This window comes from Ursus americanus, chromosome 24 (assembly GCF_024610735.1).
Source record: "Ursus americanus isolate L20-20 chromosome 24, mUrsAme1.1.p, whole genome shotgun sequence".
Classification (NCBI taxonomy): Eukaryota; Metazoa; Chordata; class Mammalia; order Carnivora; family Ursidae; genus Ursus; species Ursus americanus.
The window spans coordinates 41,912,160-41,926,140 of NC_142150.1; the positions used below are offsets into that span (position 1 = coordinate 41,912,160).

Sequence of the window (13,981 nt, forward strand, 5' to 3'; positions counted from 1 at the left end):
GAGGTTCCCCAACAAATGACACACGCATCACCTACTGTGCAGCTCGGAAACCGGACTCCCAAGCAGGTTGTAGCCCCTGCAAGCAACCATGAGCGGGCAACCAAAGGTCACCGGGCAGCAGAGGACAGAAGCCCTCAAAGGCAGAGACCAAAAGAAAGCAGCAGAAAAAAGCAACTGGGAGGAAACAGCCTGTGCGAGGGAAAAAAAGACAAACACGCATTAACATCCTCCAAGATGTAAGGAAAGGCTACAGTACCAGCAAATCAACAGGCAGCTACGCACATATTGTTAAAGGCCCATTCAGAGAGCAAACAGAGCGCCTGGAAATTAAAAATATGATGGGAGAAGCAAACGAATCAATAGAAGGGCTGGAAGACAAGGTAGCGGAGACCTCCTAGAAACGGAAGCAGAAAGACAAAGAAATGGGAAATAGGCCCGAGAGCAAAGAGAATCAGAGGGCCTGTCCAAGGGCTCCCGGAGCTGAATGACTGGAGTCTCAGAAAGAAAAACAAAGAGGTTACAGTAAATCCAAGAAACTCCCGGCACAGGAGCACATTTCCACATGGAAGGACGCACTGAGAGCCAAGAAGATGGATGAACCCACACCCACATCAGGCATGTTGTGAAATTTCAGGTCCTGTGAGTTTTCAGAAAAGGGGGGAAAAGGACACAACGAATCAGACATCAGCAAGGTTTGGATTTCTCAACAGCAACTTGGGAGGGCAGAAAAATACAAAGCAATCCTTCAAAATTGCAAAGGAAAATTATTTCAAACCTGAAACCCCTCATCCAGTTTAACTATCAATTATGTCTGCAGGTAAAATAAAGACAGGGGCTGCCCCTCCTGACCTCCCTGGCACTAGGCACTCCTTCTCGGGACGCTACTGTGGACGAGCTCCACCAAAACAAGGCCGGGGACAGGCCAGAAAGAGGGCAGGAGCTGCAATGAGAGGAGGCAGGGGGACCCCAGAGAGCAGGCCACGCAAGGAGAGGGGGTGTGCCGGGTAAGGTAAGGACCAGGCAGGACCCCCTCCAAGGGCACCCCTCTCTCCGGGGGACCTGAAGGAAAGTGGAGCCAGCATTCCTACTGATGGGACCATGGTGAGCCTGGCCAAACACGACTAGGAGGAAGGGAGGTGGCATAAATGACACCTTAGCCCAAGCCTTCTGTCCCTATGCACCAGCAGGGGAAGATGTCAAACCTGCCCCACTGACAGGAGCTCTGCTATAGAGACATACATTTGCTTATATGCGTGCAGAATATTCCTAGAAAGAGATTCAAGGCATGGGTAACACCAGGTGGCTTTGGGGAAGAGACATGAGGAAAAGGTCTATCTTTTACCATTTACCTTTCTGACTTTACATCATAGGACTGATTATTCAAAATATAAAGTAAATACAGGGCGCCTGGGTGGCTCAGTAGGTTAAGCATCTACCTTAGGCTCAGGTCCTGATCTCAGGGTCCTGGGCTTCCGGCTCAGCGGGGAGTCTGCTTCTTCCTCTGCCCCTCCCCCAGCTCGTGCTTGCTCTCATTCGTGATTTCTCTCTCGCCCTCTCTCTCGCAAAAATAAATTTTAAAAAAAGTAAATACAATATATGACAAGGGAATCCTACCACTTTTGAGGCCCCTCCCACAGGGAGCCTTCCCTGGTTCCCCAACCATGCCCCAGAGCCAGCCAGGTGTCCTCTTCCTGCCTGCCTCTCACTGGGAGATAGGTAGCTAGTGCTGTCTGAGGGTGGACCTCAAGCTCTCTGTGGTCAGATCTCACTCATTTCTGAACTCCCTCCAGGAGCTCAGAAGGGGAACTTTCATTTTCTCCCTATTGGATGCCACGCCCCTTCTAGTTTGCTTAATTTACACCACAATCCCAGGGGTTCTACCCTCACTTTACTGATAAGAAAAATCAGCCTCAGGAGGACCCCCAGGAAGAAGTCAACTTAAAAATCACCAAGCCTGTCCAAATCCAGAGCCCCTGTTTTTCACAAGAGTACCCAGTTTGGTGCCTGGTTCACAGCAGGGTTCTAGAACTGTTTAACTAAACCAAAATGCAAACTGGGTTGGAATTAAAATTTTCAGGGGGTCTTCTCATGCTCTGAGACCCAGAAAAAGAGGCAGAGGGTGCTCAGTGGCAGGCAGCACCTCCACCCAGCCAGGAGAGCCAGTTTCCTCACGAAGTCACAGACTTAGCCTGCAGGATTACCCCCCAGGGGCCAGGTCTGTGTGGGATTTTTTTAAAGCTTTATTGAGGTCGAATTCACATACCAGACAGTTCACACACTGAAGTACAATTCAGCGGCGTTTAGGATCTGTGCATCAATCACCACAACCGATTCCAGAACACGGTCCTACCCCTTAACTGTCATCTCCGCCAACTCCCAGCTCACTAAGCTAACTCTGTCTCTCTGGATTTGCCTCTTCGGGACCTTTCATATAAAAGGAATAAGAAGGTCCTTTGTGTCTGGCTTCTTTCACTCAGCATAAGGCCTTCGAGGTTCCTCCACACTGCAGCAGGGGCCAGACCCTCATTCCCTTTCACTGCCAAGTACTCTCCCACTGCAGAGACAGACCACGTCTCACGTATTACCCTTCATGAGCCGATGGGCATCCAGGTTGTTCCTACGCGTTGGCTGTTAGGAACGGTGCTGCTATGAGCGTGTGCGTGCAGGTTTTTGGGTGCACATGTGTTTCATCTCTCGGCTAGGGACATGCAGCTTGATCCTACGGTGACTCTATGTTTGACTGCTTGAGGGGCTGCCGACTGCTTCCCACGGCAGCGGCTCCATTTTATAACCACCAGCTCCTCCGCATCCCCACCAGCCCTTGCACTGTCTTTCTTTTCGAGTAGCCGCCAAGAGGGGACGAAGTGGTATTTCATTGTAGTTCTGATCTACAATTCCCTGATGGCTAATGATGTTGAGCGTATTTTCATGTGCTTACTGGCCATCTGTCTATCTTCTTTGGAAAAATGTCTCTTCAGATCCCTTGTCCATTTTTAAGGTTTCATTTATTTATTTGAGAGGGAGACAGAGAGAGGGCACACGCGTGAGCACAAGTCAGTGGGGGGAGGCACAGAGACAGAGGGACAAGCAGACTCCCTGCTGAATGCGGGGCTCGATCCCAGGACCCTGAGATCATGACCTGAGCCATATTCTGACGCTTAATCGACTGAGCCACCAAGGCGCCCTTCCCTTGTCCATTTTTAAGTTGAATAATTTGTCTCTTTATTGTTGAGTTGTGAGAGTTCTTTATATATTCTAGATACAAGTTCTAGATAGAAGTTCCCTATCAGATACAAGATTTGCAAAAATTTTCTCCCATTCTTTGCGTTGCCATTTTGCTTTCTTGACAGCATCCATGACAGTGCACAGAAGTTTTAAATATTGATGAAGTCTGATTGATCTATTTTTTATTTTATTGCTTGTGCTTCTGTTGTTGTAGCTAAGAAACCACTACCTACCCCAACATCACGAAGATTTATGATTATGTTTCCTTCTGAAAGTTTTATAGTTTTAGCTCCTGCATTCAGGTCTTTGATCCATTTTGATTTTTGTCTGTGGTGTAAGGTAGTGTCCAATTTCATTCTTTGGCATGTGGACATCCAGTTGTTCCAGCACCATTTGTTGAAAAGGCAACTCTTTCCCCATTAAATTGTCTTGGCACCCTTGTCAAAAATCAACGGACTATAAGTGTGAGGGTTTATTTCTGGGCTCTCCTTCTACTCCACTGATCTATACATCTGTCTTCATGCCAGCACCACACTGTCTTCATTACTGTGGCTTTGTACAACGTTCTGAAATCAGAAAGTGTGAGTCCTCCAACTGTGTTCTTTCCCAAGATTCTTCTGGTTGTCTCCTTCCCTTGCATTTCCATGTGGATTCTAGGATCATCTTGTCAAATTCTGCAACTAAAGGCAGCCGGGATTGTGAAAGGCCCTGCACTGAATCTGTGGATCATTTGGGGGAGTACTACCATTTTACCAGTATTAAGTCTTCTGATCCATGAACATAGGCAGTCCATTTATTCAGGTGTTCTTAAATTTTTTTCAACAATGTTTTATACAAGTTTTACAATTCTTCCATTAAATTTATTTGTAAGAATTTTACTCTTCTTGATACTATTCTATATGAAATTATTTTCAATTTGTTCACTGCTACTGTATAGAAATATGGTTAATTTCTGTATATTGATCTTATGTCCTGCAACCCTGTTGAACTTTTATTCATTCATTTTAATAGGTTTTTAATGGATTCCTTAGGTTTTCCTATGCAAGATCATATCAGCCGCAAATAAAGATACTTTTACTTCTTTGGAAGGATAAAGGGGAAAGCAGCCAAGGTCCTGCCCCGCGCACCCCCCCCCCCACTTAGTTTGGGCAGGAACCTCCCTCCCTGGACGGTGGGAGAAGCCTTGATGAAGTGGAGGTGGGGCCAGATGCTGCCGTGATTCACCGGAAAGAGCAAAGTCTTTGAGCTGGAAAAGTCAGGTACAAATTCCAGCTTTGCCGCTGTCTGGTCGAATGACCTTGGGGGTCACGCCACCTCACTGCCCTTGTGTGATACAGTGATGTAAGAACTATAGAATCTGGTTTTCCTCCCTGGTTCCTGGCACAGAGCTCCTAAAACCCTTGGGATTTCTTGAGTGGTAGGGGAGATGGGAGCAACTTTTCTTATTCATAGTAAGCCCCTTACAACCACACCTGACTTTATACTAATGAAGTGACCCCTGGTGGGCCCCTAGATAGCTTAAGGGGGGGGGGGCGGTGCTGCTTGCTAGAGGAACCAACCACAGGAGTAGAAGGCTGGAACTTTCCACTGGGAGGGGGGAGGGACCAGAGACTGAGTTAATCACCAATGGCCAATAATTTGATCAACTGTGCCTACGTAATGGAGCCTATATAAAAACTCTAAACAATGAGATTCAGAGAGCTTCCAGGATGGTGAAGGCCTCCACATACCAAAAGGTGCACCCCAATCCATGCGGACAGAAGTTCCTACACTCAGGACTCTTCCAGACTTCACATATGTACCATCTGTAGCCTTTACAATAAGCAGGTAATAGTAAGGAAAGCAGTTTTCTGAGTTCTGTGAACAGTTCTAAAAAATTATAGAACCTGAGGAGGGGATCTTGGTCATCTCTGATTTATAGCTGGTTGGTGAGAGGTCCAGAAGGCCAGGTCTTGTGACTGGTGTCTGGGCCATATTGTGGGACTGAGCCCTTCACCTATGGGGTCTGCCCTAACTCTGGGTAGTGATGGAATTGAGTTGAATTGAGTTGAAGGATACCCCGCTGGTGTCTGCGGAGAACCAAAGAATTGGATGGTGTAAGGAAAAAACCCACAGATTTGGTTTCAGAGGTGTTATGAGTAAAAAACAGTTTGGAACCTGTTAGTCCATCAATGAAACACCCTTATCCCCCCGCACAGGTGGCTGACAATTAAGCAACCTGCAGTATGAGAAACCTCAGATTGTCCCCCTTCAGTTTCGTAAACTAGAAGCTGCAATTCGTACTCCAAGGACTAGGATTAGATTTCGTACAATTGGAGCCATTGAGTGTTTACTGAGCACCTACTGCCGGTAACACACACTTGAGGGACAGAGGATAATATAACAAACGCAGGGCCTCTGCCTTTATGAACCTTTCTGTCTGGTGAGGAGACAAGACTAGCGTACTTGAAATATAAGGGATGTTAAATAGCCAGCATGTGCAAAGGAGCCACTGGGGGAAAAGGGAGATTGGAGAAGGGGAAAGCAGTTGAGGAGAGTTAAGTAAGTAACATGGAGGAGGGGCTTCACCTGGGCTCAGATCCACGCCAGAGGCCCAGCGGGGCAGGGCGGGGGTGGGGGGCACCTGGCCCACAGGACATCAGCGTGGACCAGTGGTGAGAGGGAACCTCACAGGGCCCACTATCCTCTCCCTGTAAGCATGGTCTTGCCTGACTAGTTTTTAGTCAGGGTCAGGTGACACCAAGTAGATGCTGATCAGATGAGAAGTCTTTTTTTTTTTTTTAAGACTTTATTTATTTATTTCACAGAGACAGCCAGTGAGAGAGGGAACACAAGCAGGGGGAGTGGGAGAGGAAGAAGCAGGCTCCTAGCGGAGGAGCCTGATGTGGGGCTCGATCCCAGAACGCCGGGATCACGCCCTGAGCCAAAGGCAGACGCTTAACGACTGCGCCACCCAGGCGCCCCAGATGAGAAGTCTGACATGGAAACAACAAAAGATGAAATTGGAGAGGTTTAGTGAAATGACAGGCAGAGACTAAGTGTTCATTCATTCATTCACTCAATAGTGATTGAGTCTTCGCAACATACCAGGTACTGTTAGGCACTGGAGATACAGCTTAACAAGAGAGGAGAGGTCCCTGCCTTCATAAAACTGAGGGTTTCGTTCTAGCCGGGAGCAAACCAAGTGCACAAATGAGATCATTCCAGACCCAGCCCTTCAGATTTGTAAGCACGGACTGTCATCTTGCCTTCAAATTCCTCCCGACGACAGGTCTCCCTTTGAGTCACCCAACAGGGAATAAAGTCCAGAAGCCATATCCCTCCATCCCTGGTCCAGAGCACCAGAAGAAAAGGTACATTTCTCACCAACTTCTGCGCTGGGCAGTTTGGGACAAAGCAAAGGGAAACGTAAGTCCTCCTCCTCACGTGTTCCTCAAACCACACACACACACACACACACACACACACACACACACACACACACAGTCTGTTACTCCCGTCTTACAAAGCAAAGGGAAATGTAAGTCCTCCTCCTCACGTGTTCCTCAAACCACACACACACACACACACACACACAGTCTGTTACTCCCGTCTTAAATTCTTATCCCATGACCTGGAGAATCTGACCTGTTTGCAGTGGGAGATAATCAGTAGACATTTGGGGCCCTTAGTTTCTCTGCCACCGGAACTTAGGGAAAGGTTTTTTTCAAGCAAAAATTGTTTCCCTTCACACCAGAACAGTGGGTCCTGCTCAAAGCCAGAAATTTTTTCTCCCAAATAGGTAGGTAGTTATACGCTTTCCCTTCACTGCTCTCTAGGACGTAATCACAAACTCACGTCTTGGCCCTTCCATTTCCCAGATGCCTAAAGGAGAGCCAGGCCTCCCTGTTCTGCATCTCCAGAGCATTTTGTCAAGGCCCAAGCTGGCCAAGGAGCTGGAGCACAGCACGTGTGGGCCCCTGAGCCCCTGGCCTGGTGCTGTACTCAGAGCAGACCCTTCCCCTGACCACTTACTGCTTCACCATTTCCAGAAGGGACCCTAGTCAAGGGAACCACATGGCCTTTCCCCCAACTGTCACCACCACACAAAGGCATTCTGGCCCAGAGCTCTGTGACCCATGGCACATCTTCCTCTGTCCCCAAGGACTCAGGCAGAATCCATCTTCATTGTCAAGTAAGGTTTTCCCACTTTGGGCTCCTCGGTTTTGACCATCCCTGACCAGAGCTGTCCCCACAGGCTGGTGAGCAATGATCCAGCCACCTGTCCCCTGAATTCCTGTCTCCAAGGACTGTTCCCAGAATCCCTCTGCCTTCTTCTCTCTAGTAGCAATAGACTGCCAAGTTCCAGAGGGAAGAGAAACAATGACCACAGTGGGTAGTCCCCCACCAGTGACCACCAGTGCACACCACCACCCAGGACAGTGTGCCCAGGACTGCTGAGAGGTGGTCTTACCGTGGCAGCTGGTCTGCAGAGCCCCAGGGAGGCCATGGCGTTCCTGGTACCAGAATACCCAAAACTGGGGCGCCTGGGTGGCACAGCGGTTAAGCGTCTGCCTTCGGCTCAGGGCGTGATCCCGGCGTTCTGGGATCGAGCCCCACATCAGGCTCCTCTGCTATGAGCCTGCTTCTTCCTCTCCCACTCCCCCTGCTTGTGTTCCCTCTCTCGCTGGCTGTCTCTATCTCTGTCAAATAAATAAATAAAATCTTTAAAAAAAAAAAAAAAGAATACCCAAAACTAGGCGCTCTGCCCACTGCCTGTTTATAATTGACGCTCTAGGTTAAGCCTCTGTCAATGACTTTCTAGAATTATCCCCTCCCTACAGCTCAGACAAGAGAGAGCTGCTTGTGAGCCAATCTCTGGCTCAGCAGTAGACCTTGAACAGCTTGTTTGAGAGAAGGGAAAAAACAAAACCAGGTCAGAGGTGAGCAGGTCAGAGGTGAGCTGGGAGAGGGCGGTCAAAACCACTGACTATGGGTTAGCGGGAAGGATTAAAGGGCAATGGTGTTTGGCCTTTACCAAGAAAAGAGGGCCAAGGACAGGAGGACCTGCCAGGTGAGAGAGCCTCTGGCCTAAGGAAAGGAAGAGAGGATCTGACAGGAGAAGGAAAAATGAGGACTTTGAGGTCTTCCTCCTCCTGCTGAGATCTCACCAAGTCTCAGCTTGTCCCCCTGGGATCTGGAAACATCCTGGTCCTTTCTCCCCTGGGGCCAGGAGACAGGATTCCTCCAAAGGGCACATGTTACCTAGTGGCTCCTGTGAGCTCTTAACCTGGTCTGACTTCATTAGCAAGATTTTTAAATGCTTGAATGTATTATTAAACCCACTCAGATCAATCCATTTAACATTGTGTTATCCCAAAGACCACTCCAGTCCCGAACAGGGATAGAGTGCCTACCCCATGGATCTACCCCACTATCACCAAAATAAAAACCAGCCCAGGCTGAGCTCAGACAAGAATTCTTGGAGGAAGCACAGTCAATAAATCAGCTCTATCTTTGCTTAGCTTCCTGAACCCAAGGTTTATTAGTTAGAGAGGCCTTCCCTGCTTCTGAGTGCTCACTCCCGGACAAGGCAGGTGGCATCCAGAGAAGCAGGAAGGATGCCCCTGCTAATGAAATGTGGGCACGCCTGACCTGGGCAGAGGTTCTAAGTCAGGTGCGAGCCTGAATGTCAGGAGTCCCTGGGAGACCCGAAAGTTAAATGCAAACTCAGCACGGGAGGGGACCTGCTTACTCCTCTCAGATCCAGGACCTCACCCTGTGCAAGTACTCTGCTTCCCCCTTGCCTCCAGCTTTCTCCAGAGCTGAAAACAAGCAAGCAGCTTTCTGCCTTCCCTCTAGCCCACCAAGGAAGGGAGATAACCACTAATAACCCCCCCCTCTAGCCCACCAAGGAAGGGAGCTAACCACTAATAAACCCTGACAAAAGCAGGCAGCTGCAGACCCCAGAAGAGGCCAGTGAAACTCCAGAGGCGCCCTGCCCAGGAACAGTAAGAGTAGAAGGCTGGCTGGGATGCAGGGTGGGGAACTAGCAGAGGCTCCCTGCATATGGAGCTCTGGTTTCTGGGCTGAGGCAGGCCTCGTCCTCCTGAGCCATCGGAACAGGCACCCAGCGCAGCTTGCCCAGCCGAAGGCAGAGCAGCGCCACAGGCTCCCACATCCACCTTGACAGTGGCCGTCTGGCTGATGAACCGCTGAGAGGGTGAGCCGGAGGGAGCAGCTGGCATCAGGCTGGCACATAGGCCTCGGCCTCATCCAGGGGTGGGGCCAGGAGCAAGAACGGTCTGAGGGACATTTCTACAGCATGAGATCTTAGTCCAGCGCCTGCACACACCTTATCTCAATCTCCCTACGCCAGGGGGACGAAGACAGGGGACATTTATCCCCACTGATGGAGGGGAACGGAGAGCCTCCCGACACAAGCACAGAAATGGGTCCAAGAAGGACTGGACAGTCGGACGCTACTTGGGGAAAGGCACAAACTCTGGGTGAGTACCCCCAGACAGAAGTGGCCGAAATCAGGGAAGAAGGGACTCCCTTCACCCACGCTCTGGACATGCTGGCAACACGGGTTACAGAGGGGGGTGATGCTTGCCACTCACGAGGATGAGCAAGCATGAGAAGGACAGGGCTTCGCAGTGAGACGCACCTGGGCTTGGATCTTAGCTCTCCTCTGTGTGTGTGACCGTGGGCAGGTCCCTTAACCTCCAAGCCTCAATTCAGGCATTTGTAAAATGGGGATCAGCAACATACAGCTTGCAGGGCTGTTTGTGAGGGCTCAACGGATCTGATTACTATGAACGGCCAGCTTCGACTTCCAACTGTTCCCAATTTTTCTCATAAAAGTAGATCTTCATGATAGAAAAGGGCAGACCAGAAGGAGAAACATATCCTAACATTCTACTGTTTCTCCAAGTTTTTAAATCTCCCAGCACTGAGGAACTCAACGAAAGGACTAGGGTAAGGGGAAAGACTGGTAGTCGAATAGGCTGTTAGATGGTTGGGTACATGCCCTCCTTCCTCTGTAACCTCCTGGACACCCACAGGCATCGCAGAGGTGCCATGAAATCTGGCACCTTTCTCCCCATTAGCACCCAGGTTGGGACAAGATAAAGGAAGCGAGTCACCTAGCTTTGAGCGAGGACAGTCCCAGGAGCAGAGTCCTGCGTTCCGAGAGCTGAGAGGACCCAGGCCTCCCTAGGGTCTGTCAGAGGAGACTGGAGGAGACAACTTTCAGTGGCACTGATGTCACTCCCCATGGGTCACCTCTCACGAGCCCCAGCTGCCTCTGTGCATGCTTCATTTCTAGCACACGGAGATAAGGCAGAAGAACAGGAACCTTCAGAACAGGTGTCTCTCGTCGTCCAGATTAGAAGCTGCCCAGGACTCAGCCCAGGTCTTCCGCAGCTCTGCCTGCAGCAGGCACTTCCCAGGCCGTTACCCGACTGCACCAAGAACACCATCGCCGGGGACAGGGCGCCTTGTTTTCTGTTTAGCACAGTGCAGCCTGCCCAGACATCTCTATCAGCAGTGGGGACACAGAGAGACAGAGGGACAGGGGTGGGCCTTGCCCTTATGGCGCTAGGGTCAGGAAAGGCACCAGACACGTAAAGAAGTGAAATGAACTGCTCGGCACGGTGACTACAGTAAACAATATCGTACTGTATATTGGAAAGTTGCGAAGAGAGTAGATCTTAAAAGTTCTCATCACAAGGAAAACAAACGTGTTAACTATGTGTGGTAAAGGCATTAACTACACTTAATGTGATTGTCTCACAATACATACTGTACATACATACATACTGAGCCATTACCCTGTACACTTGAAAGTAATATTGTCAATTACACCTCAATAAAAAAAAGCAAAGGGGTGCCTGGGTGGCTCGGTCCGCTAAGCATCTGCCTTCACCTTAGGTCATCATCTCAGGGTCTTGGGATTGAGCCCCACATCAGGCTGCCTGCTCAATGGGCAGTCTGCTTGTTCCTCTCCCTGCCCCTGCTTGTGCTCTCTCTTTTGCTCACTCTCCCTCTCTAATAAATGAATAAAATCTTTAAAATAAATAAAAAGAAAAAAGAAAAAGAAACGAACAAAGGGGGAAAAAGTCAAATGAAGCGTGATGGGTACTATCGTATAGAAAAGCAGCAGGTGTCATCTCTAAGCTAGTGGTAGGCGAAGGGTGAATCAAGGATCCAGAAGGGCATCACAGGAGGGAGCCTGAAAGATGAGGAGACGGACAGGTGGTCTGGAGGGAAAGGAGGAAGGGCAAGCATCCAGGAAGAGGGAGCAGTGTGATAAGGAGACCACCTGCTTTGCGTGTTCACAGCCATGTATAGCCCGGCGTGGCTGGGGCAGCAGGTGCCACAATGAGGCTGGGGAGGAAGGCAAGCTCACTGCATCACAGAAACATAACCTCATGGGCCACGGCTTTCAATCTACGCAGAATATCCAGCATCAAAAACTGTACCAGTCAGGGGCACCTGGGTGGCTCAGTCAGTTAAGCGTCTACCTCCAGCTCAGGTCATGGTCTCAGGGCCCTGGGATCAAGCCCCACGTCAGACTCCCTGCTCTGCAGAGAGTTTGCTTCTTCCTCTGCTCCTCCTCCCCTCTCCTGTGCGTGTGTGTGCGCACACGTGCTCTCTTAAATAAATAAAATCTTTTTATAAAAAACTGCACCAATTAACTTTCTATACAGTTGTAAAATACTGTCAAGGCCACCAATGACTACAACTTCATAGTTGTTTTCTTACTTTAGATAAACAGAAGTGGGGGTAGAGAGTAAGGGTCTGGCTCAGTTAAACCAATGGCAAAGATACTCAGTGCTGTTCTGGTTCATGGGTCACTCAGATGTGGAAACAACACCGTAACCCTGGAAGTGACAAACCAGATCCAAGAAGGAACCACATGTATCTGTGCTCTGCCCTGGGGTGGGGATGTGCCGACAACAGGAGATCCTGCATCTCTCCCATGCCTCTTGCTTCACACCCAAAGGGCAGCTGGGATCCCTCTAATGGCCTTGTCCCCCATTCTTCTATATCACCCCAAATCCAGCCACAGAGGCACTGAGGTTCTATGACTTCTATGGAACAAAGCAGGCGGGCAGAATATCTTTCATTTACTCAAAAAGCTTGTAAGGAATGTCCACTGGGTAATGAAAATAATGCTAGGTGCTCTGGAGAAACAGAGAGGGAGAGAGTCCCTCCCAGAAAGGAGCAGTAAGCCAATCATTTTGAGACAGCAGCTCCAGGCCAATGATCAAATGCTCCTGGATTGATCCAAATCAACCTTGGTTTTGATGAGCCTCAGTTTTCAAGAAAGCCCCCATTCCCTCCCTCCTCCCCACACGTCACCTCTTTCAGCACCAAAGCTGGAACTTTTGGAACAGTATTGAACACGTAACTCACTCTTTGACCTGGGAGTTTCCATGACCCTTTGAACTTTCACCTCCTGGTCTATAAAATGCAGAGTGATCTGAGTCATCTTGTGGAGTTGCTCTGAGAACTTAATTAGGTCACGTATTTTGGAAATAACTAAGAGAATATAGCACATTAGAGATGCCCAGAAAAGATGCCCAGTGGCCAGCCCTTGTGACATCAGCCTAATCCTTCTCTTGCCTTCATGCCCTGGGGCTCAATGTAAGAGACGTAGACTCTTACTCATAACCAAAAAGTAGAAACAACCCAAAGGCCCAACTGGTGAATGGATAAACAAACACAAGTGGGGGGAAGGGACGGCAAGAATAGTGTGTCAGGGGCGCCTGGTGGCTCAGTCCGTTAAGTGTCTGCCTTTGGCTCAGGTCGTGATCTTGGGGTCCTGGGATCAGAGCCCTGTATCAGGCTCCCTGCTGGATGGGGAATCTGCTTCTCCCTCTCCCTCTGCCTCTCCTCCCTTCCCCTACCCCCGGCAGCACTCTCTATTAAAAAAGAAAAAAAAGAAAAGAAAAGAAAAGAAAAGAAAAGAAAAGAAAAGAAAAGAAAAGAAAAGAAAAGAAAAGAAAAGGAAAGGAAAGGAAAGGAAAGGAAAGGAAAGGAAAGGAAAGGAAAGGAAAGGAAAGAAAAGAAAAGAAAGAAAAGAAAAGAAAAGAAAAGAAAAGAAAAGAAAAGAAAAGAAAAGAAAAGAAAAGAATAGAGTGTCAGTCCCATGCAGGATTATGCCTGGAAAGAGGAGTGGGCTGTGATTCTGATCCGTGCTGTGCAGAGAAGCAAGTCACCTTGCACTCTGGGCTGCAGTTCTTCAACTACTAGGCCACGGACAATAAAACCATGCCTTCTTCATAAGGGCAGTGGGAACAAAAAATAAACAAGAAAATCTCTACTGCAGTGCACTGTGCTACCAAAGTGCCAGGCCCTGGGGCGCCTGGGCGGCTCGGTCGTTAAGCATCTGCCTTCAGCTCAGGGTGTGATCCCAGTGTCCTGGGATCAAGCCCCTCATCTGGCTCCTCGCTGGGAGCCAGCTTCTTCCTCTCCCACTCCCCCTGCTCGTGTTCCCTCTCTCGCTGGCTGTCTCTCTCTCTGTCAAATAAATAAATAAAATCTTGAAAAAGAAAAAAACAAACAAAGTGCCAGGCCCTATGGATACTCAGTCTAGTTGAGACAGTCGGGGCGGGGGAAGGTTAAACAACAAAGTTAAATCAATATACAGTAAGACAAGAATCAAAAAGAATAAAACACCGAGGAACAAATTTAACAAAAGAAGTTCAAGACTGGTACACTGAAAACTACAAAATATCACTGAAAAAATTTGAAGACCTGAAGAAAA

General features: G+C 48.9%; 1 protein-coding gene across 5 annotated transcripts in view; it reads right to left on the minus strand.

The window, feature by feature from the left end:
- The window catches only part of PC (pyruvate carboxylase), a 94,267-nt gene that overhangs the window by 38,818 nt on the left and 41,468 nt on the right, over positions 1-13,981 (minus strand). The window contains exon 1 of one of the 5 annotated variants that reach the window (XM_045775783.2): positions 7,679-7,908. The exons of the other annotated variants lie outside the window; for them this stretch is intronic. Coding sequence (XP_045631739.1) covers positions 7,679-7,714 — 36 coding nt within the window. The 5' untranslated portion in view covers positions 7,715-7,908. Of the gene's footprint in view, positions 1-7,678; positions 7,909-13,981 lie in introns of those variants that run through there. 5 annotated transcript variants of the gene reach the window in all.